The sequence below is a fragment of the Sycon ciliatum genome, chromosome 1 (genome assembly GCF_964019385.1).
Source record: "Sycon ciliatum chromosome 1, ocSycCili1.1, whole genome shotgun sequence".
Classification (NCBI taxonomy): Eukaryota; Metazoa; Porifera; class Calcarea; order Leucosolenida; family Sycettidae; genus Sycon; species Sycon ciliatum.
This window is the reverse complement of record NC_088643.1, coordinates 18,038,775-18,063,774: the sequence shown is the minus strand read 5'-3', so window position 1 is coordinate 18,063,774 and position 25,000 is coordinate 18,038,775. Positions and strand designations below refer to the sequence as shown.

The following is a 25,000-nucleotide window of genomic DNA, read 5'->3' as shown; positions in this document are numbered from 1 at the left end:
ACATGTTATCAGTGAACAATAAAAGCAAAGGACACAGTGCAACAAATGGAAAATGCACGTCTCCTTCTTTTCCTTGCCGTGCGCACTGTCACAGTCTGCAGTTCTGACTGGAAGGTGTCTTCCGTTTGTGAAAGAACCAGCGCAAATCGCGCGTGGCGCGGCGTCCTTCAAAACGACACAAGTGAGCTCCACATGAGCCGATTTTGACAATCGATGGCTCAAAATTTTCAGTAGGAGATGCTCCATACTTTGACCGAAGCGAATTTCGCCAAAACGATCCTAGAGGTGGGACACGTTTACCGAGTTTGAGGGTGTTATTTGAGGTCTAAATTGCGAAAATCAAAAACTCCTTCGGTGAATCCCTTTGCCCACATCTGAACTCGGTGCCTGCAAAATCTCAGCCTGCTAGAGAGAACTGGGGCTCACTTGCGTGGATTTGAACAGGCCAGAGTCGACGCGAAGTACGGCAAGATTCCCTGTACACAGCATGGTGTGACACATGTCACGTGAACCAAAATGGCGCCCACGTGTTTCTGTACAAGTACTAGCCCTGAAGTTAGTGGGCATTATAGCATAACTTGTAGTTCTTTGGTCCTTTTCTTTTCTATGAATACGCATCTTTTTCCTCTCTTTTTCACATGGATGTGTGCCCAGTCTCTTATTCCAATCGAAAGGTGCAGACAATTAGCACTCCGTTGGGTTTACTGAATCCTGCACACGAGTTTAAAAAGCAGTTCTGCATACTTAGAAGTACATGAAATTGTGAAGCCAGAATTCACTGTCGTACGTCACTCTTCTGGACAAGAGTTGTAGAAGTGCGGCTGCACTTTTATATTGCGCCGTAATGACAAAGAGTCTGGGGAACTAAGGAGCTCTTGGTACATGTAACACCCTTCACATCGGTTTCACCGCACTGACGGCAAAATGGTGTTAGCGACAAATTGAACTTTTCCGGGCGCCTATGCTGCGTTATGTGCCCTGGACACCACTGATGTGAGTTGTCAATGGTTAAGGCCAAATGCACAGCAGCAATATTATGTCTCGATCGCGCAGTGACATTACCTCAGGCACTTGTCTGGCATCGGACAGGAGCAGAGCTCGTTGATGTGGAACAAACAGACTAGCCGATCTGCACAAGAAAAAAAAACAGTACACGGGTATAAGAATGGACTCGGATGGAGAGCCAAGGATAAATTTATAGTAAAGAAAAAACTTGCAGCTTCTTGGTCCTTTTTCTTTACATGGGTGTAAGTTAATGTCACCAGTGGCAACGGCAGCGACAACAGCAGCAGCGACAACAACAACAGCAGCAGCAGCAATGGTGAAGAGGACAACAGTACAGCAGCATTTACAGGAAGGGAGAAATAGCAGGGTCAAAAGGAACGTTGCAAAAGGACAAAGTAAACTACAGGCATGTCTCACATTATGACACACACATACCTGATCGACATTTGCAGGACACGCCGGACAGGAAGCAGAGGCCCAGGCAGTGGCTGCACTGGCGTTCGTCGTCAGGCAGCAGTTCAAATGACTCGCACTCCTCCTCTGTTATACCCTGAGCAGTGAAACACAGCGAGTCCATACAGCTTGATTAAATATCTCTAGGTCAAACTGTAAAATGCGAGCAACAGACGACCGACATTACACACATGCTCTATCTGCAATTGATCCTTCACATTGTGTGTTAGAATCAGCTCCTACTAGCTTTTACTCTCCAGGCACTTTCATTTCAGTTGCCAACTCAACGGAGTTAGTGATAGTTGTGCAGACAGATTGCCCTGCACTGATCAGTAAAGCCATGTTGTCCTTTAGTGGTCAGTAAATAAAAGACAGGCTGTCCTTTAGTGGTCAGTAAAGACAGGTTGGTTGCCCTTTAGTTGTCAGTACAGGCAGGCTGTGCTGCAGTGGTGAGAGGTGACGCAAGATGATCGCAAGACGCAAGATGATCGCAAGATGATCATGTTCATTATATTATGCACATGCATATCTGCAATACATTTCTGTCATTTTGTATACATATTGCATACTAAATGTGAAGATCGGGTTTAGTGACAGATCCAATATAGCGACATTTTGCTTTCTCCCGAAGGAGTGTCGTTATGTCCGATCTCCACTGTATAGGACTAGTATGACAATGAGCCGGTTGTTGCATACATAGATAGAGCAAAAACTGCCTTTAGCAACCGCTGCTATAAGAGACCGCTTGACCTCAAGGGTCGGTCATCTCGGGCCTCACACCATCCCACAATACAATCATGCACATTCTGACCTATAAAGAAATACCAGCTGTGCATAAAGACCAGGCGTCTATGAACACCACCTGTCTATAGAGACCGACACTCAGTGCATGGCGGGGTGGTCACTTCAGACAGGTTGACTTCTACTGTGCATTTACGCAGCAAGATCGGGTTTCTTACGGCCTTGACGACGGTGTCCCTGAGCTCGGTCTCGCGCTGCAGCAGCACAGCCAGGTCGCCATCGATAGCCTCAGCAATGTGCAGGTCCATGCTGGGCAGGCTGAGTGCCATGCGGCAGATGAGCTCGTCGTGAGAGAAGACGGTGTAGCGGCGCATCTGACGGTAGTGATCTACGCACGATCGCCCTATGCGAATCTATGCAGCGGGCATGCAGGGGAGAAAGGAACACACCAGCAATGGTACCAAACTCACACGGAACACGAATCTAAAACATAACTTGTCAAACCATGAGAATCTGAGTTACAACAGATAAGCCCTTGTTTGAAGTTATTTCCCTTTGTGTACCTCTTGTGTACCATGAAACAAAAGAACAGCACTGTGCGTGAACTATACATTATCGGAATCATCGTTGAATCTTCTCTCGCCTTTCCACTATTATCTATAGTCATACTTCGAAGTACATGTACCATGTACCATGTGTACGCCCGTCGCAAGAGAAGCACGCGCATCTGCAAATGCACTGGATGTGCACCCACAGATTTTCTCTTATAGCAACGATAGCGAACAAGATCTGAATGAGACAGATCAAGACTTGCGCCAGATAACTGTCTAATCCACACAACTGGTGAAGTATATTGTATATACATGCAGTCACTCACTCACTCATTCACTCACGCACCAACCCATTCACCCACCCACCCACCCACCCAAGCACGTACACCCATCCACCCATCCACCCATCCACCCACCCTCTCTCTCTCTCTCTCTCTCTCTCTCTCTCTCTCTCTCTCTCTCTCTCTCTCTCTCTCTCTCTCTCTCTCTCTCTCTCTCTCTCTCTCTCTCTCTCAACCCCTGCCCCATATACACATATACACACACACACACCCCACCCACTCACTGCTGAGTATCATTCCAGCATGAAACACCACAATTAGCACAGAGTGATCATCTTACCCAGTCTGCTGGACAGAAATTGACGGCTTCGGCAAAGTTGAATCCCTGATTAAAGCCGGCGTGGTACGCACGCGGGAATGTGACGACAAACTCGCCGGCGCACTGGTGCGTACTGACAACCTGCAGCATTACAGCATGTGTGCGTGTGTGTGTGCGCGCGTGTACGTTAGGAGAGCAAGACAAGGTAGAACAGATGATTACGTATGTGTAGACCCGACACGCAGCACAAAATCCAAAAGCCAGGAGACAAGGAACATTCCCAGAGCTGCAATGTATAGGCTCTTTGCACGTTTGACCCCTGACTAGTACGCACCAGTGAATCAAAATACAATGTAGCCGCAAAAGACTGAGGTCCTCACAAATCCCGCCATGAGCCAAGCTGGCCAAGCTGCACAATCTTAGTGACGCACTCTTGTTCTGATACTAGATGCACAGCTGCTGTTGTATCGTGTATCTTTTGAATTGTACTTTATTCCCGTAGCTATGCAGAAGACGTTACTTCAGTAACGTCTGGCGCTAGCCAGGGTCCACACAGCTTTGATTTGGTATTTGTTTGTTTGTGTCACGCCTGGCGCTATCCCGTATCTGTCCAGTACCGTACCATCAAACACAGCTGGCCACTTCTTTTTTTGCCTAGGTCATCAAGGTGGTAGACGGTGTCGTATCACCCTCGACTGTATCCGTCCCGTACCGTACCTTACCGTACCATCAAAGTACGGCTGGCCACGATATTCAAATAGGGCTTTCAAATGCAAGATCATAAAGTGAAGCAACTTGGAAGAACTAGTATGTCTGCGAAGTGTATCGGGGATGCATGCAGGGCGATAGTGCGGGTTCGAATCCCAGGTTATGTCTTGAAAAAAAAATAGGAGAAATGAAAAATTTATAACATCCCTATGCTTTTTTTTGCGTAGGTCATCAAGGCAAAAAAGCATAGCGTAGGGCCCTGAGCTTCCAAGCTCTCTCGTTTTTATTTCTACTTGGGCATTCCCAGCAGCACTGTGCTGTGCAGCTGCATAACATGATGCTCTAATTTCAGAAATTTTAGGTGCTCAATATTATCGGTATGAAGGCAAAAGGCCAGGTTAGGTGAGCAGAAAATTTAGGTACAGAGAAGCAGATCCCTATTTGATTATGTGTGTTAGTGTTTGTTCGGTGTATCGAAATTTTAGGTATGAAACAGACGCACCGAAAGTACCGAAAATAAAAGTACACCGGAAATTTGTGGAATAAGTCACTCCGAATTACAGCAACACCTACCGGTACTCTGTTCTTCATGAGAAGCGTGGGTGACACGAGCGTCACCAGGTGGTGCAGCAGGTCAGGATGGTCCCTGAACAGCTCCGGCACCGCCGACTCCATCACCTTCTCGAACTTCTCGGCACAGTGGCCGGGCACGCCGTACCAGGTCTTCGGCTCGCCCCTGATGACCAAGCACAACACACAGATTACACAGCAGGGATAGATGTATGCTCGCTCAAGAAATTGCATCCCCCCTTCTCCTCCCGGACCACAAAATTCAAAGAGCATTCCATTTGAATACGTGCTTCAATCAACATAGCAAGTTGGTGCTGTCCGTACGAGCAAGCACAGATACCCAATATGCACGAATCAAACAAATACAGCATGCTCATATACAATCATGTAGATAAGCAGTTCTAACTCACCAATGCAGATAGTTGATGGAGTAGCTCCAGTGATCTTCGTTGTGCCAGCAAAAGCTAGAGAAGCACATTCCCACGTACAGCCAAGGAACCTGCGGTAATTAGTTCACACACACACACACACACACACACACACACACACACACACACACACACACACACACACACACACACACACACACAACACACATGCGTGCGCACACACAAACACAAATACAACACACGCGCACATACATACACACACACGCATACATATGCAAACACACACATACACAAACACAGAGACAGATTAAACCAGGGAGTAGTATAATACCGGGAGATGACACGGGCACATACGAGTATCCGGACTGATAAGCTTTGCCTCACAAAAATAAACCACACCTGTTTTGACGGCTACAGATCATACACCTCGGCGAGGATCGACACTCATGAATTGCTGTGGTGTTGGCTCGAAGAGCACTGGATTATTCCAATAAACTACAATACATGCAAAGAAAAACTCTCTGGAAACAAAAAGGCAGCGCAGCCAAACAAAGGTACAGCTAAAAACCTCATGCCGCACGCACAAGAACACAACCACCAAAAAAGGCTACACGGTGCCAAGGCTGGCTCAGCGAAACCGACCGCAGCGGAACCTAAAAGGTAGCCCGCTGTACAACTTCGATATTACATCAGGCATCAAGGTGCCCCCAAGGGGAGCACATGAAGACAGTAAGATGCCAGGAGATAAAGGTCAAATCACAGAGAACCGACAGCATGACCGCAATGGCAATCAGGAAGAGAAAGCAGATCGCAACTGAACATGACATGAACGTGTAGACTAACTCCGTGGCATTCTCGCCACGCCAACACCGCACAAAATGTTTTGTTCTTTTGACAGCGCTGAGAAATCCTCAAATAGTGACAAGAAGACCAGACGTATCCCTTTGTGACAAGCTGACACTTCTTCTTTTCTGGTCGAACCTTTCTTGGAAGCTAGTCTAGAAAATCGTTGACACTGCTGCCAAGTCACGACTCCCAAAAATGGACGTGGGTGACAACATTTAATTGCATGGATTGGAACAATATGTTCAAGACCACGTGGACAGAAGAGAAAGAGTGAAGAACTAGACACAGCTGCGAAGTTTGCCTGCCCTGACACCAATCGCTCCTCGCCCAAAAAGCAAAGAACATCAGAGAGCACGAGTGGTTTCGATGCATTGTGTTTTGGGATGTTGGTATGCACCGATGCCGTCCTAGCGTGTTGAGTGATAGTAGTACCGAAGGACGATACTATCACTTCCACACCTTTGAACTGGAGAGGCGCGGACAATCCAAGTCTACGTGAGATTACCATCTATGCTGTTCTAAAGAACTTGTTTCACGGAGACAGCCCGTATCGAGCCAGGAATGCTGCCAATGTGAAATTTATTCATGCTGTATGCCTGCCAGCGATAAAATTGTTGCACCCTCTCTGACAACTTATTTAAGCCGCGCTGCATCACACACTACTGGCATTAGCTTAGGCAAGTTCAAAGGAAAGGTTCGCTGGCAACGCTTCTCATCAGTTGTCGATAGGCTACTGCTCTCATGTGCAGATGACATAAGAAACGCTGCCACTGCCTTGTCAGCGAAAGCAACATGTACTCGAATGTGCCCAGCTTTACACTGAAGAGTGGATTGCCGAGAGGGACTCTTCACCACCACAGCAACCTTTTGATCTGTCTTCTGCATTCGATGCCAAGAATTTTCCCTCATGGAGATGCAACAAGGAGCAGGTCAAGACATCTTGTGGATGTTTGGTGACACAGGTCAGCATGCGATTCGTTCCATTCACTTCTTACCGGACGCATCTTACACTACCCACTACTTAGATAGAGCATTTAATACACCTTCCCTTCCTTGTACCATCACCTCTAGTGAGCAACTCTCAGCCGTACTTCATGCAGTACAGGATGCCAGGATCTGCAGTGGTACTTCCTACACAAAGTACTGCCCTCTTATAGAGAAGCGAGCAGATGGGCGCAAGTTCTTGTCCAAAGAGGGGGAGTTAACAGCATATGCTGGAGAAGCATGGGTGCCATCCAGGTGCATCAGGTCTAGAAGTGTTGCATTGTAATGGAGTCAGCACAGCACGACTCTGCTGCTCCGCCTGCAAGGCCTCTGACAGTACACTCCGTAGCGAGCTGTCGCGACTTCAGAATCGTGGAGACAGTATCACACACGCACACTACTGGCATTAGCTTAGGCAAGTTCAAAGGAAAGGTTCGCTGGCAACGCTTCTCATCAGTTGTCGATAGGCTACTGCTCTCATGTGCAGATGACATAAGAAATGCTGCTACGGACACACTGCCTTGTCAGCGAAAGAAACATGTACTTGAATGTGCCCAGCTTTACACTGAAGAGTGGATTGCCAAGAGGGACTCTTCACTACCACAGCAACCTTTTGATTTGTCTTCTGCATTCGATGCCAAGAATTTTCCCTCATGGAGATGCAACAAGGAGCAGGTCTTGTGGATGTTTGGTGACACAGGTCAGCATGCGATTCGTTCCATTCACTTCTTACTGGACGCATCTTACACTACCCACTATTTAGATAGAGCATTTAATATACCCTCCCTTCCTTGTACCAATCACCTCTAGCGATCATCTCTCAGCCGTACTTCATGCAGTACAGGATGCCAGGATCTGCAGTGGTATTTCCAACACAAAGTACTGCCCTCTTATAGAGAAGCGAGCAGATGGGCGCAAGTTCTTGTCCAAAGAGGGGGAGTTAACAGCATATGCTGAAGAAGCATGGGTGCCATCCAGGTGCATCAGGTCTAGTAAGTGTTGCATTGTAATGGAGTCAGCACAGCACGACTTTGCTGCTCCGCCTGCAAGGCCTCTGACAGTACACTCTGTAGCGAGCTGTCGCGACTTCAGAATCGCGGAGACAGTATCACACACACGCACAACTATTCGTCGTTATCCCTTTTGTGATTGTACAGTCAAACTCTCCAGATCCGGGCACGTCCCTAATCCGGGCACGTCCCTAATCCGGGCACGTCCGTCTACCAGGCACCTTTCAAGACCCATTTATAGCCACAAAAATTGGATTTTCAACGAAAAACGGCCCCAAAACTATTGATTGGCATAATAAATTGTTTACTCGCATGCAGTAAGTATGCATATTCTGAGTCACGGGCAATTCCTAGTTACGGGCAGTGGTCGGTCCCAACCTGCCCCGGATCTGGGAAGTTTTATCGTACACAATTCCACACTCAGGCCTTTTAGCAGGGAGTAGCACAATACCATCGTGTTACTCCCTGCTTGGTACACCGTACAGACTCGCGTCACAGTGACATTTGCGGATAGCTGTCTCAGGAGCACAAATTATTCGTTTTGTGCGTCATGAATGTCACTCTGATGATCTGGCTGTGGAATAGCCATTTTCAAGGGAAATTGGTCAGTCATACCTGAAACATGTTGCTCATTGTGACTAAAACTTTGGTCAAGGTTATTTATTTCCCTTTAGAAACGAGATGAATAAGGGGCCATCCGGCTTGATATCCATAATTTTCACGGAATGAAAAGGTTTAGTTACAACCCTCCCCCACCCACTCACACCCCCTCAAAGAAAATATTATATAATGACTCCACAGCGAGAATGGATCGATGTTAATGCTGTCAATATTTTTTCAAAACGAAACTCTCCTCGACCCACCCACACATGAACGAAACTAAAAAAATTGAAGAGAAATCCACTCTTACCGTATGTCAGCGCCTTTAAAGCCATGGCCTTATATTCGAAACACCGCTGCTTTCCTAGATGTTTTAGTTGCAAAATGACTCACCTACTACGCAATGCCATAAAAGTCAAAGTCCACACAGAAATTTCAATCTAAATCCACTTGTTCACCCTTCTTGCTGGGCTGTTAGTTTGCTAGTATAGTACATATTCCTTCACTTTTACAAAACATACTTCAAATGTCATTTCTTTTATAAAGCTATAACTGAGACTGGCTTTATAATCGAATATACCTCCATGGCTTTAAAGGTGCGGACATACGGTACAAGCCGCCTACGTAAAATACTGGACACACTGAATGCACCCGCGCAAGGGCCGGTTGCTACTTGATATCCTTCGTAGGATTCCCCTCCCGTCACTCAGCAAAAAAAACCGATGCATTCGTTGCCTACATCGCACAAACAAACGTCAACAACTACCTCTCGAAAAATTCTTGACAGCCTAGCTTTCTGCCACCCGCTTGAAGTCATTCTATAAAAGGTCTTGAATAGGGCTGAAACGATCGTAGATTTTCACGTATCGATTACTCTTTAGCTTAACGATCGAGTAATCAATTATAATCGTTAGCAAATAGAGTCATAATTCTGTGCAAACATTACTCTGTTTCCACAAACTATGCCTTCATAATACCAACAAATCTGCATTAGTGAAAGGGTAGCTCCGAAACATGGCCGTTTTGAAGTCAATTTAACCTCCGAACATGAACCATACCCCTGGAAACTGCATACTCCCAGCGGAAACTGATTCAAACTTCACAAAACGAGGGTTTACAGTACTTTCTGGACACAAATTTAAAAACGCAAAATAATCGTAATCGGTAATCTAAACGATTGCTCGATCGTTAGAGTTATCAAATGAGTACTCGATTATTCGGTATAATCGTTTCAGCCCTAGTCTTGAACAATGTTACGGTAAACGGTACGTAAAGTACGACATTTTGCGACACTTCCCAGGACACTCCACAGAAAAGTGCTCTGAGGCAAACCTTGCACATATGATTGCGTGCCGGTGTCATCTCCCGGCATCGTACTTGTACTACTCCCTGGATCAAACCCCACACAGCAAATGAGCCACTCATTCTAAACAGGCAAGTGCAGAATCTAAGCCCACAAAATTGGACACCCAAAGACAAATTGCAGACCATTCGCCAGCAAGTGAGCAAAAATTGATGTCTTTCAGCAGTGAAGAGAATACACGTACAGTCAGACCTCGCTTAAACGCACACATCCGTTTTCCACAAAAAATATCCGGATAGGCGAGGGAACCGGATAACTGAACACACATACTGAACATGCATGTGGCACATCAAAATGGGCGGCATCGTATATACATGTATATGGGTCCTATGCAGTACAACTAGCGTGCACAATATGTAAAACAAGTGAGAAAAATGACAAGTACATGCAACTGAGCTCGAATGAGTGCTATCCACATGCATGCAGCAGGTCAAGGACCTCATTTATTTGTACAACTCCCTGATTCTAGCTTCTGCAAGCTACGTGCAACCGGATATGATGAAGCTTTTTGTACATATTTCGACCAGTTTGTACACAAAATCATGCACCGGTATGCGGATCGCGAGGTCCAGTTATGTTGTATGCGTAACGTATGATGCACATCGGTAACCGGCGATTTTCTTCCGGATGGCGAGGGATCCGGATAAACGAGGACCGGATAAGCGAGGTCTGACTGTACAGTCCTGCTCAATGAAACCCAGTCGCGGCACTCAAGTTAGCGCCTTACACCATTTTGCAGCTCACTGTTCGCAGGTCAAGGGCTGCGCAACGCCCGGCGCGTACATGAGTGTCGCGACTGGATTTCATTGAGCAGCACTGTACAAGCACCTAGTACTCACCTTCATGCCGGATATGTCTGCTGTCACATGGCGCAAGACGGAGCTCTCTAAATTCGGCAGGTTGTTGAGGTTCCAAGGTGACTCTGAGTAAGACTAACAACAAGAATGGCACAAGAAAGAAAAAAGTAGATACCTCTGGCTTGAGCTCACATCGGGATATTAGAGAAGAGATGAGATCCAAGAAGAGGAAACATTTTGAAATGGCCATATACATGTACATTGCTTGTAAAAGTGTATCAGTTGACATTGGTGTTGTACGCCATGCCAACGATATTACTTACAATGTCTTCATCGGTGAAAACACGATTCCCAAACGGAAAGCCGCTGCCATGCTTGGACGAGTGAAGATCAGCACCATACTGAACTACGACCTAGTGCAGCGGAAGCAAGGAAAGTAACATGGCATACACACACACACACTTTTTGACGCTCATCGCCAGAGGCGATGATAGCGATGCTACTGCGGACGCCATAGCAACTTGCGCTGGGATTGCACCATTCAACAGGCTGCAAGGCTGAAGAATTGACCGTCACTATTCAGACACCCACACCCACAAACTACTTGTATACCTTGGTCAGTGGCACCACCCTGCATGACCACACTCCAGCTGCTGCATTCCACCCCACCACCTGCAGGACTAACCTGGTCATCCGATGACTCCACAAGCCTCCAGAACTCCTTCTCCACAAGTTCAGGTCGAATTTGCTGCCAACATACAAAGCAGACAACATCACAGGAAATACATCAGCCACTCACATTCGGGGCAGAAACTATTAAATCCATGCCATGGCGAATCCAAACATTTTTGAAGTTCACCACCGAATCAGTTCAATCAGAGAGAATACTGAAACGACAATATGCATGCACAAGAGAAGGTAGCACAGAGGCGCACACACGTACACCAAACGCAAACATGCAGGTGCGCATCAATGCACCAACTATAACCCCCTTTAAGGTAGCTCCGGCCTATATCGCGAAAAATACCGGAGGTCAAAAACCACTTTCTGTTCGATTTTGTTCAAGTTTTCAGGGTTGAAGCATCATGAGGGCAAGCTGTGAATGCCAACACTGATAATCGGAGAACATGGTAAGGATATGAGTTCAGCAGAAGAGCATTGTGTGCTTACCTGAGGCTGAGATGATACTTGAAAGTACTGGCACTTGTAACGATTCGCCATCTCACCAAACGTCTCCAGGCTGTAGGCCTGCTTGCTCTCCTCAAAACCATACGATTCTTGTTTCTTGCTACACTCCTGGTGCCACCACACACATCAGGTAACACCACACACGCACACAGACGCACACAGACGCACACACACACACACACACACACACACACACACACACACACACACACACACACACACACACACCACACACACACATAGATTAAAAGCATGAGCTGATCACTTGCCCAAATCTACTTCAAAGTAGCTAGCTGTACTTTGGGGATCATACGTCAATGCAGGTGTACATGTATATATTTACAGACATCTTTCAGGATCCTTTTTCTTGCTGTTGTAAGTCGATCCTTTATGACCTAAAAAATAATCAAAGAAGGGGCAGTCGACTTACAACCGGGGTTCAATCGCATATTGACATTGAACCGGTATTCAAAATCAACCGGGGTTCAATCGCTATTGATCATATTGACATTGCACAGGTAAATCAAAGCCGCAAGTAGTTGGGGTCGACTTATATCTGGTAAAATACTGTAGTGTCTTGTATAGAAGCCCGTTTTGAATACAAGCCTGATTTTTAAGAAACACTGTCAGCACATAAGCCTGGTTTTAGTATTGACATACATAGAGATAGGTGGTTTGAATAGAAGCCTAGCACTGACAACGGCTTATACGGCCGTAAGCACCTGCTTTTATACGCGACATTACGGTATGTTATATCTTACCGCCGCTATGCAACTTGGACACTGCCAGCCGCCGGTGGGCATCGACGCCAGTGGCGTGATCAGGCAGAACGTGTGTATGCAGGTCAAGCAGTTGTCGCAGACCAGCAGGCGATCCTTGTCACCACGCTTGTCGCACACCTTGCAGATAGCCGGCTTGTCCTGCTGCAAAGGCCACAGATAGTGTGTGCACAACAAAACTTCACCAACATGGTATACATCAAGAGTACATAACCCCCCTGAAACACTAGGGCTAAGGTTGGATTCAAAGTTGACGCCGTGAACACAATCTAAAGCAAAACCAAAAAAACGCTTATGCTCAAACCCGCAACAGTAGCGCAATTTCATTAATGTCAAACAGGCACGGGTGGCATGCACTTCAAGCTTCTGGATCTACTATGTAGCTTCTAGCTTTTTGGGTAGTACTGTAGCATGTGCAGTGAATGGAATGATCAACATCACTATGAGCAGTACACACACACACACACACACACACACACACACACACACACACACACACACACACACACACACACACACACACACACACTGGCAGTGACAATGTACTACAGCACACCGACTTACAGCATATCCCGCAACAGCAGCTGCACAAGAAGAATCAGCACACAGAAATACAGGTGGTAAGTTAACCACCCACCCACACAGTGTCTGCTCTAGGATTTCAAACCAATCGGGTACACGTGTAACTGGCACAACTCTTGCAACAGGGTCAGTCCCGGGTACATTCAGGTGCGATAATCGTACATCAGGGAGTCTTAGGACTCCCGATTGAGTCCCAACCGGGTCACAAGTGACCCGGTGTTCCTTTTCCAAGCGGATCCAATAGCCCCTCAACCGGGCCGCTGACCCGGCTCTGGCGCAGACACTGCCACATACCATACATGAATGATACCCATGCCACACCGAATGCCCGAAATGTTCATTTCAGAGTTCCCTGCTATTGCTACAAAAACACTATCGTAAAGAAAAAGTGTGTGTGTGTGCGCACGCGCATGCGCGCGTGCACAAGTGCATTCTGAGTTACAACCGGTTTCCAGGCAGCTGGAGTAGACGGGGGATTGTTTAAATATGGAAGAAACCGTACACATTAGGTTGTATGTCTACCGTGGGCCCAATCTTCCGTGGCGGACAGGATATGCAACATTGCTCAGCTGTTGAACTGAACACTGAAATCAAAGTCGAAAAGAAGCTAGCTGACCCCAGGGGAAATCTCCCAGACCAACCAATGACAGCAGTACTACAGAATCAAAATCAAATCAACCTTACCTTCTGATGCGTTCGTCGCTTTATTATTCTCATCTAATAAAATCTGAACACAAACAGACACGGAGACACTGACAGAAATAAACCGTAGGAAGAAACGGACCGCGAAGATGATCTAGATTTTGAGGGGCATTCACAGACACCAATAAATACATATACACACAGACACACAGCATGCTGATATTTTCTTGGACACGGCTATATCAATCCATCCGACACAGCAACCTACATGTTCTGGTGCATCGCTGCTGCGCAACGTCTTGTGGCGCTGCGTCGAAGCGAGGGAGTGAGTCGACATGGCGGACGTCGCATACCCTGTTGTCTTTCTCGTGCAGCTCTCCTTGACCTCGGACATCTGCACAAGGCACACCACACCGGCAGAGGAAACAAAGCACTTGATATAATAGGGCGATGTGTGTCAGTTTAGCTAGCAACATCTTTCCTAATATCAACCATGTACCATGTACACGCCCGTCGCAAGAGAAGCACGCAAATCTGCAAATGCACTGGATGTGCACCCACAGATTGTCTCCTATAGCAACGACAGCGAATAAGATCTGCATGAGACAGATCAACACTAGCGCCAGATAACACGCACTATCGCTACATGTACATGTGGCTATAAAACTATAAATGCACAATTTGCACTGGATGATTATCACACTGGCGTTGTTCTGCAACGGAGAAAGATTATCCACCTACAACCATCTGGGAAGCTACCCTGTGGAGGGACTTCACTCACCTCAACAGCACGGAATACACAGTATGGATATAAAATCTTCTCGAAATGCTGCCGCAATGAGAAACAAGTATGCTGAAGCTTCTTGTAGCCCATCTGAGACAAGAAAAAAAGCATAACAAAATGTAACAATGGAATCTTTTACGGAACTACTAAAGAAAAGAGTCAGAGTGATATTTCATACCTCATCAAATACCAGTTCGGGCTGAGCATCTTTGAGCAAGTGTGTGCGTGTGTGTGTGTGTGTGTGGAACTACTAAAGAAAAGAGTCAGAGTGATATTTAATACCTCATCAAATACCAGTTCGGGCTGAGCATCTTTGAGCAAGTGTGTGCGTGTGGAACTACTAAAGAAAAGAGTCAGAGTGATGTTTAATACCTCATCCAATACCAGTTCGGGCCGAGCATCTTTGAGCAAGTGTGCGCGCGTGTGTGTGTGTGTGTGTGTGTGTGTGTGTGTGTGTGTGCGCGCGCGCGCGCGTGGGGGGGGGGCACACCAATACATGTACTTATACTATGTGCAGGATGTTTGTGCACATGTGTGTGGTTGTGCATGTGCATAAACACCCACCCACATACACACCATGTACCATGCATACGCCCGTCACAAGAGAAGCACGCAAATCTGCAAATGCACTGGATGTGCACCCACAGATTTTCTCTTATAGCAACGACAGCGAACAAGATCTGAATGAGACAGACCAAGACTTGCGCCAGAAAACTGTGTAATCCACACAACTGGCGAAGCCATGTGAATCAACCACCAATGCACACCTGGTCCACACCACACGGTGTACATCGGCATAAAACGGCCAAGACAGACAGACACACACACACACACACACACACACACATGCCCATCGCGGAAGCGATGATAGCGAACAGATATGTTAGACATAGCAACTTGTGCTAGGAGTACACCATTCAACAGCTTGCAAGGCTGATGAATTGACCGCCACTAATTTAGCCTGGCGCACACACACAGACACACACAGACACATACACACACAAGCACGCATACAAACACAGAAACACACACAGACACACACAGACACACACAAACATACATAAAGACACACATACACACACACACACATACATACATAAAGACACACATACACACACATACACACACACACACACACACACATACAAAGACACACATACACACACACACACACACACACACACACACACACACACACACACACATACACACACACACACATACACACACACACACACACACACACACACACACACACACACACACACACACACACACACACCCCATTACAGTTACAGTTAGTATCACAAGGCAGCATGCCGGCAACCATACCTTTCTGGCAACCTGGGACCACTTCTTGGCCACCATCACATGCTCATATCCACCTTCCTCCAACACAACCTACATAAACACACACGCACACACACACACACACACATACACACACACACTCACACACACACACACACACACACACACACATCAAACACAGAGATACACATAAACACAAATAAGCACAGAGACACACATAAAAACAGAGACACACAGAAGCACATAGACACACATAAACACAGAGACACACATAAAAACAGAGACACACAGAAGCACAGAGACACACATAAACACAGAGACACCCATAAAAACAGAGACACACAGAAGCACAGAGACACACAGAGTGACAGAGGCACTGACGGGGTGCTTCTGTGAATGCATCAGACTGACCTTCCACAGTTCATGCAGATCAAGCGGATAGCCCTCGATATGCGGCTGCTTCAATGTGGTGCCCTGTCCACAAGATGGAAAATACACCCCGAGAGGAAGAGGAAGAATTATGCACAATGGAAACAACCCCAGGAAGGCGCTCCAGGACCAGGCACCACCCGTAACTACATGCATTTCGACGGGGAAAGGTCAGCATTATGATGTACGTCGTCATGATTTTTGGCAAAAAAAGTGATAGAAAGGATAAACCTTTTTTCAAAGGTCATCCAAATGGTGCTCATCTCAATATACCAAAGTGCCCAGAACTTTGGGAACCACTATAGCTGAAGGAGTGTCTAAAGTCACAAAACACACCACTTGAAAATGGAAATTTGAAAAGATTGACTGTCATTGACTGTCCTTGCCTATCATTCAATAATTACCTGAAGTTCCCAGAACTTGCTCAGTGCGGACAGGAAGTTCATCTTCACACGACTGTGTGCCTGCAAAGAGCACAACACAATACACCAGATTAGGCCATTACTAGTGTGTTGTGTGGAATATCATCACAAGCAATGGTTTGCCAATCCATACAATCTAGAATACATAAACAAGAGTGTGCAATTCATGCTTGGTTGACGTCACCTTTTTCAGAACCCATGATGGATGTACTAAGCACACGCAAAGCATGCACTGGACGCCGGACTTTATTGCGAGTTTGTGTTTTTGCAGCATTCAAAAAGTTCAACTTTTTCTGCTGCTTCTTTAGCTTTTTACCGTACTAGTAGTGCAAGTTTAGTGAAACCCTGCCGAGTTCACAAGGCCACACACTCGCAGCACATGCCTCGTTTCTTGTCATAGTAACCAATCAACCTGCAAACAATGCAGCATGGAAGGACTGACGGGGTCACACTCATACACAAAAAGAAAAGACAAGACTGGGAAGCAAGACGCTGGAGCACAGACATGAAATCAAGGAGTTCTTACTTCCAGCTCATTGAGACGTTGCACACGCGGCGCAAAGCGAAAGGACTCCAGATCGACCGCAAACGGTGGTGCCCAGTTCTGCACAAGACAAAGGGAGATGCATGCAACATACAACTCCTGACGCAAACGAAGCATCTTGGTCGCAGATACATTCAACCTGCACACCTAACGGTACCACAGGCTGTAGCATACTAAACACACAAAGCTGCCCAAAGCCGCCATTGTGTCCATTGTGCACCATCAAGAGACACATAAACTCAGATGATGCCCAATGTGTACTATACATCACTGTCGGGTGCCGAAGAACGACCAGGCTAGGATTTCACCAAACACAGCATACCAGTGAATACACGGTGACTCAACTGTGCATAGACCATAGTACATGAAAATAAGAACGCTCTAGGCTAGGAGGCTGACCCCCCCCCCCCCAGTTCTTCGGCGACCGGCAGTACTGTGCTACAGCAGATGAACAGTGCGTTGCACTGCACTGCACTACCGACACAAACTGCATACCCTGCACAAGAGACAGTCGAGCACAGTAGCACAACTGCCGCTATCTGACACCTGCCACCATTCTCCGGATATTGTAAGCAAGAACACATTGCTTGGACATAACATTTGCAACATAATATTCTTGGGACCTGTGGACAAAGGCCCAACACAGGTAATTAGGGAAAATGAAATGTCTAGGTGAACTACATTGATGTTAAAAAGTGTGAGGGTGTTGAAAACTGCATCCCCCCAAGAAATATGTACATTGACTGAACGGTGCTAGGGTAAATAAGGACGATGCACAAATTCAACACCGCTTTAATAATACTTCTTATCATTGGCTCTCCACACAGATCTATCATTCATTGTACAATATTGCCCCCCTCCCCTCCTCAGAAAGTAATGAGCGCCTTGTGGTTTAGTTGCGCAAAGCTCCAAACATCAAACAGTGATGGGTGTGCCAAACTCGATCACCACTAATTAATTGTTATACACGTACTTTAAAGTACAGAATACGCTTGCGGCAAGTGAAATTCGCCCTCATGTCCATGGGCATGCCAAGGAGTGGTATCTTTTAGGAGACAACATGCAATCATGGTACCCGAAATGATGTGCGCTTCAACCCCAGATTAACAGGCCCCTACGGGATCCTTGGTGTTTATAACACGCGACCGCGGTCGTGGCCAGGACCTGCTAGCCCGAAAGGCAGTCCACACTGGCTATGCCACGCACGACCGTGCCTAAATCGGCCCCTCTCCCAAGCACAATTGCAAAACCATGAACTCGGCGCTGCCCAGGGAGTCGTAGCATCCAGGGAGATGGCATGACCGAGTGGAGGGTGACGTGATGTGTAGGTTTGACCGTGCCTAAATCGGCCCCTCTCCCAAGCACAATTGCAAAACCTACACATCACGTCACCCTCCACTCGGTCATGCCATCTCCCTGGATGCTACGACTCCCTGGGCAGCGCCGAGTTCACTGTGATGCATCCATTGTCCGGTTTCTTTCGCTATACTGCACATGTAAGGTTTGGGTCAGTGAATCAACAACCACACTTCCCCTTTCTTCATTCATTCTTCTTCACTTTTATGGGCCAAAAATTACCTCTCCCGAAAGGCACTTTTCTACTGTCACTGGCCCCGTTCCCGGGGTCAGGCGGATGCTTGGAGATGGATGTCTTGCGATGATTTTTTTCTGCACTGGCTTTTCATTTTTTTAAATAAATTTTTTCATTGTATACTGTATTCAATATTATATTTTCAAAGTTGATTTAGAAATATATGGGGGCAAATGGCCAACGTGAATCTGTCAGATACTAGTAAACTCCAAAGGGAATGCGCCGCGGGAAATCTTTGAAGCGCATTCACATGCACACATGGGCCATTGCAACGAGATCTACAAACATACATAAGTAAGTAGTTGGATATGAAGATTTAGACAACAGATTACCACCACCTTCTGAAACTTGATGGTGGAGCGTGAAAATTCACACGAAATGAACCACAGCCCCAGAGAAATAGACACAATGACACTCGGGTACTCGGTGGCGTTTGAGTCCGCATGAGTTATCCACGCACTTCTAGACCTCGCAAGGCTTACCTTCGGAGGCCGAATCTTGCATATTCCAACACGCTCAGCCGCAGGCCGAATTTTGTTGATGTAGGCCAATGGGTCCCTAAATTCTTCCTCAGACGGCTCAAACACAGGAGCTTTGGGTGGAGGCATGAACTCCTCTCGTCTCGAACGAGACATTTTCGGTAAGATTTTAGACAGGCTCTATTTTCATTGAACCAATAATCGAACCAAAGTTGCTTTGATATCCACAAGGCGAAGTAACAGTTCTCGTGAGGAAATGCAACGAAGTACAATGAATAGCGATAACGAATGAAGAAAATCAGATGACAGCGGTACTACGGGTCAGCTGAAGAACGAGAACGGTGAAGGACAAAACTAAGGCCAACCGTGCTTCTACTAACTAAGGCCAGTAAGGGTTACTTCAGAAGGTCGTCAGGAAAGTGGGACAATTTTCTGCCAATATTACTACTAGTTGTGGCACACGGTCACAGCGGTACGTTTGTGACAAGCGAAGTGATTTCGCTGGTAGATCTACGAAAAAGGCAATCTGTTGAATGTTGTTGAATCTCGCACTTGCCAGCATGCACTATGCACTGGCAGCAGTGCTTGCTTTGCAGCTACAGTGCTGGCAGCTGAAATCCGACCCCCTGGGCGGCACGGCGCCCCGCCCAGGTGGTCGGATTTCAGTTGCCAGAGCACTGTAGCTTGGCTTGTGTACATGCTACTACCACTGACTACTGTAGACTGTAGCACTACAGCTACATGTAGCTGCACACACAACTCGTACAGCACGGCTGTCAAGAAGCGGCAACTAGAAAGATGGCGTCGGTTCGAGATGGCATGGTAACCGCGCACGTGCCGTGGTCCGTGACTTGCTCATGTATGCACGCAAATGCAAGTCACAAACTCACAAAGATCGGCTTTGCATTTGGAGAAAATATCTTCGACTCTCTTTGGAGGTTGGCGAGGTTTGCCTAATCAACTTGATTGCGATGCCGGTATGTCCTCTCAATAATTAGAACAAAGAGAGCTGATGATCGCTTCATTGCTGAGCAGAAGTAACAATCAACTCTCCTCATGTCCCCAGTGCCAAAGGCAGACGACTGCAATTCCACAACGAGCATTTCACGATGATGGAAACAATAATCGTGTACTAGTACACACTTGGACCATTTGGTCATCCCTATTCTAGCCGCTAGTCCGTCCAGCAAGCAGATATTGACTATTACGATAAGTACAACTGCGTGAACGAGGGCTCACGCAGCAAATTCAATTCAAGACGTGACTTCAGTCAAGAATTAGGGTCTTTACTCGAGAACTTCACAAATACAGGTCAAGGCACCCCACAAAACTGATAGATGGCACGAACGAAAGACAAATAGGCTAGACAAAGTGTCCCAAGTGATTGAAAACAGCAGATCTACCAAATAAGACAGCTACATGTGTCTAAACAACGATTCCCATACAGTACAGAGTAGTATCAGGCAGAATGAAAGCCTTGGAAGTGCACAAATACAGCCACGACCGCCACAAAAATTGGACGACCGCCACAAAAAAATTCTCATTGCTCTACCTCCTTGAAGGGTGAAAGTTACCAGTTATCCTATAGCGATGTCAGTTTATGCCTGTTGGAACCCCCCACAGCCCGCACGAAATACCTTTCAAATAATTCCAGGATGCAATTGCAGCTCCAGACAGGAGGAAGAAGAACACCGTGAAAAATAACGGCAACGATGCCCAAACTCTCGGGAAACGGCTGAAGTCTTCCTGAAGATGTTAACATTGAATAGCCATCGATTACCAGCGTGGTTTGGTGACTTTAGAACTGTTTTGAGACTTAGAACGAAGCGATATCTCAAATTTGATGGAATTGTTACCTGTCAAATGCGTGGGCGAGCAGGCCAGCTGACTGGTTATGCATGAACATGCATGAGCATGCATTGCTTTTTCATGGTTCACGTGCAGAAAACTAAGTAGTTGCCGCGATCCAAGTGCAGCTAACAGCCGTGACAGAGCTGTGGGTTTTTTTTTTTTTTTTTTTTTACAGAGCTGTGCATGTGGTAGATCTACAACGTGTGTGCAGTGCAGCCGGTCACAGACGACATGTGTGGTACGGAGCGGTGCGGAGGGAGTCGTAAAAATAACGACTCCCTGATGTAGATCTACAACTAGTCTCCAACTCCAACAAAGTCCAAGTCAGGGAGGGCACCAGGGAGTCATAAAACCTGACTCACAATACAGTACATGTATCAAGATCAGTACAGCCGACACATGTGTTGTGAACTGAAAATACATTTTATTGAGTCTGCAGGAACAAAGTGTAATCCATACTAGACTGTCGACGAAAGCATTACAAGGCATGCCTACATTATCCCCCATCCCCTGAAAGTGCAACTCATGGTCTGTTCTGCCATGAGAGCTAGAGAACACTCACATAATACATGTATCAGATAGTGTTCTTGGAGGTTATGCTCCTAGTCACACCAAGAGGCCATAACCAACTGACTGGTCATAGGGTAGTATAGAGTCCAGCCAAAGCAGTCTGCAACAACACTGTACAGCAGTCAACAAATGAAGCTTGCTGCACACGCCTGTGCAAACTTGGCATAGTCACACTCATCAGGAGTATTTGGATAGCGTCCTTGATCTCTGCAACACAAATCAACATACATGTAATACTACGCTTACTCATGGATACAGGATACAATGTACAATGTACAGACACTACTAGTATACGTTGACATGACACAGCACACGCCCAACATCAACAATGTGAAGACCAAGACTGCAGCAACAAACCCATACGGCCAAAAAAGGCACCGGACACTACAGGGTAATGGTCCGATGGGACCAGAGAGCATAATATCTCATTTTTCTGAATAAAATTTTTGAAAAAGTAACAGCAACATACCGGTATTGAGGTTTGACCAGCAAGCAAAGCAACGCACTGGTGTACACTGTGCGCGCAAAAATCAACAGCGACTATGGAAGCACGAGCAGCAAACATATAAATATATGATAAATCCACAAGCAAGTAAGAGCGGAAATGGAGTTCAGACTAATAACTGCTGGTGACTGGGAGCGACATAATAGTAATCCAAAGCAATGTAAAGAAAGATAGCAAGAACAAGTCTGCGACTCAAGGCAGAAAGCAAACAAGTAACGAACGCAGTTGAACAACAGCAGACACAATGCAAAAGTGTGAAAGCCACTAGCCAATGAGTACAAATATTCTTATCCGGAGACAAACGGAGGGTTAGCAAGGATGCCTGCAAATAAAAAAAGGATATAAAATGTGCCCTAACATAATCGCAAGATTAACACCTCCAACCAAGGTGCCTTTAAACTTGCACCGGAACAATTTCTAGAAAAAAGGCCTGCTCTCAACTGGACAAAAAAAAAGGGCTTCCGAGACAAATACTGTGAATGCTTTTTGGCAGCCGGACCGCACTTATGGTGATCTGACTGCGTCTCTGGCACTCGCACTCTGACAAGAGTCCGTGCACGTTTTACAACAGTCGCATGAACATTTACAGCTGGGTGAGTTTTCAGGTGTGAGGGGCAGCGGTGCAGGCGCCTGCAGCTGCTGCTGCGACTGCATAGCTTGATACTGCGCGGCCGTGAGAATGACATTGTTACTATTAGTTAGGCTGGCTTCACTCGAAACAAACATGCTGGGCAGTGCAGGACTGGCCGGAATGCCTAGGGCCTCGGACATTAAGTCATGCTGCACTTGATACGTCATCGGCATACCGGACGCGATGCCAGCTGGCAAGAACGGTGCGCCGGCAGCAGGCAGGGTGTTGCCATTCGCCATACCCTGGAGCGACGGATACAAGTTGCTATACTCACCGCTTTCGATACTGCTCCCGGCCATAGACACTCTTAAGTTGTTTGGCTCACCGATGCTAAACGGCCCACTTAAACCGTTCATGAGTGTGTCAATATCGAAATGAATCGTTCGTCCATAGTCCAGAATGGCCTCGGCCGATTGTTCAGCGGCCGATGGTTCAGCGGCCAATGGCGGCGGGACCTCCACAGAAACCGAAGGGTTATCAGCCGGCAACTCGGATGGTCGGACACTGGCAGTATCTTCAGTGCCAGTCGTGGGTGACGAGGTGTTTGGTGCCACTTCGGGGCTTTTCGCCCGGTCGTGCTTGCGCGCATGCACCCTGAGATGGTGGGCCGTGGTGTACGCTTTACCGCACTCATCTGCCGGACACTGGTATGGCTTCTCTCCGCTATGACTTCGCTCATGCTTCCGTAAATCACCCCTTGTAATGAATGATTTAGAGCACTGTTCACAGTCGAATAGCTGACCGGTGTGAAGACGTTTGTGAGCCCGTAATCGATACAGAGACGTGAACGCTTTGCGACATCCATTCGCAAGTTCATCGCACACAAACGGTTTCTCTCCTGTATGACTTCTTACATGAACGCGAAGGCTGTACGAGGTGAGGAACGCCTTTCCACACCGTTCTTGCTCACACTTGTAAGCCAGATCGCCAGTGTGAGTCTTCATGTGTGTCTTCAGGTTGCCAGCAGTACTGTACGACCTGCCACACCCGTCGTACTCGCAAACAACCCGACTAGACGATATTGCGACCTCATCCATGGCAAAGATGTACAGCACCGACCATCAGAAACGTCAACAAATCCTAGAAAGCTGCTGACTCTACCTTACTCGTGGCAAACTGGCAGCTTTCGTGTCTGAGTGAAGCACTAGTTCCAGTTCTCCGCAAAGCCTGCAACTCAGTGCAGTAAGCACAACTGATGGTTTCTTACAAGAAATCACAAGCACGAAAGCAGCACTACCTTCAACGCACCAGACTACACTCGTATCTTTGTTTCCTTGTCTTTCTTTTCCGTTCTCTTCACATTTTTTTCTTTATCTTCAGACTTCACGGCTTGCGCCGTTGTGGCCAGGCGCTTTTTAGCACCCACATGCTGGGAGTATGACGTACATGTACAGACAGGGCATAGATCGAATACTAGGTCTGCCTGTATTATAAAAGACTGTCAGGTAAAAGTACTACAATGTCATGTAGACTTTGTACCACACACACTGTGACGTTATGTCATAGGCTCAAAAATGCATAGGGCTAGGGCGATTCACTGACCATGACCCCACGTCATACGTCGTAAAATACGACTTCCACAAAGGCGGTGAGGAGGACTTGTATTACAGTAAGTAATTAGTTGTTGTATACGACAAGCAAGATGGGAGGTAACGTCAAGATCTACAAGAGGATCTAGGATCAGGAGGGCTAGGAGGGTACAACTCGAAGTGGGCTTGTTGTTGTTGTTGTTGTGGTTGTTGTTACTTTATTTTACTTCACCAGAATTACAGGCCGCTGAATAGAATGCCTTCTCACTAGACCAGGTCTAGTTCTCACAATTAATGAAGGGCTTGCCGGCCGCTGGTTTGAAAACGATCCTGTGGATGTCATTTTTCATCTTGTGCATGCACGTTTACTATGCTGTAGGGAAGGTTAAAAAAATTTTCGAAGGACATTACTCATTGGGTACTGGTACATGCAGCACTAACACTAACACTAACTGCCTAACAGCTAGTCGCACAGTTACATGACGAGTACGGAACAGAGAACAGTCATGCCATGGCAGAGTGTTGTTTTCCTGTTACATGTACATG

The 25,000-nt window shown here is 46.7% G+C and overlaps 2 protein-coding genes across 2 annotated transcripts in view; both read right to left on the bottom strand.

Annotated features, from left to right (window-relative positions):
• The window catches only part of LOC135816030 (lysine-specific demethylase 5D-like), a 37,881-nt gene extending 18,017 nt beyond the window's left edge, over window positions 1-19,864 (bottom strand). The window contains exons 1-20 of the mRNA XM_065329389.1: window positions 19,372-19,864; window positions 17,281-17,358; window positions 16,737-16,796; window positions 16,315-16,377; window positions 15,925-15,993; window positions 14,590-14,682; window positions 14,077-14,202; window positions 13,851-13,893; window positions 13,149-13,168; window positions 12,567-12,728; window positions 11,788-11,913; window positions 11,303-11,365; window positions 10,941-11,030; window positions 10,660-10,752; window positions 5,039-5,127; window positions 4,632-4,794; window positions 3,372-3,491; window positions 2,418-2,612; window positions 1,441-1,555; window positions 1,063-1,129 (exon numbers count right to left, since the gene is read on the bottom strand). Coding sequence (XP_065185461.1) covers window positions 1,063-1,129; window positions 1,441-1,555; window positions 2,418-2,612; window positions 3,372-3,491; window positions 4,632-4,794; window positions 5,039-5,127; window positions 10,660-10,752; window positions 10,941-11,030; window positions 11,303-11,365; window positions 11,788-11,913; window positions 12,567-12,728; window positions 13,149-13,168; window positions 13,851-13,893; window positions 14,077-14,202; window positions 14,590-14,682; window positions 15,925-15,993; window positions 16,315-16,377; window positions 16,737-16,796; window positions 17,281-17,358; window positions 19,372-19,524 — 1,988 coding nt within the window. The 5' untranslated portion in view covers window positions 19,525-19,864. The remainder of the gene's footprint in view (window positions 1-1,062; window positions 1,130-1,440; window positions 1,556-2,417; window positions 2,613-3,371; window positions 3,492-4,631; window positions 4,795-5,038; window positions 5,128-10,659; window positions 10,753-10,940; window positions 11,031-11,302; window positions 11,366-11,787; window positions 11,914-12,566; window positions 12,729-13,148; window positions 13,169-13,850; window positions 13,894-14,076; window positions 14,203-14,589; window positions 14,683-15,924; window positions 15,994-16,314; window positions 16,378-16,736; window positions 16,797-17,280; window positions 17,359-19,371) is intronic.
• Window positions 19,865-22,174: 2,310 nt separating this feature from the next.
• LOC135816019 (zinc finger protein 76-like) lies at window positions 22,175-24,249 on the bottom strand. Its single transcript, XM_065329380.1, has one exon. It carries the CDS (start codon window positions 23,960-23,962, stop codon window positions 22,799-22,801), a length of 1,164 nt encoding a protein of 387 aa, XP_065185452.1. The 5' UTR covers window positions 23,963-24,249; the 3' UTR covers window positions 22,175-22,798.
• Between the last annotated feature and the right edge of the window lie 751 nt (window positions 24,250-25,000).

Bases quoted from the DNA above. Each gene is read 5' to 3' on its own strand.
- LOC135816019 (XM_065329380.1), bottom strand. From the start codon at position 23,962: ATGGATGAGGTCGCAATATCGTCTAGTCGGGTTGTTTGCGAGTACGAC.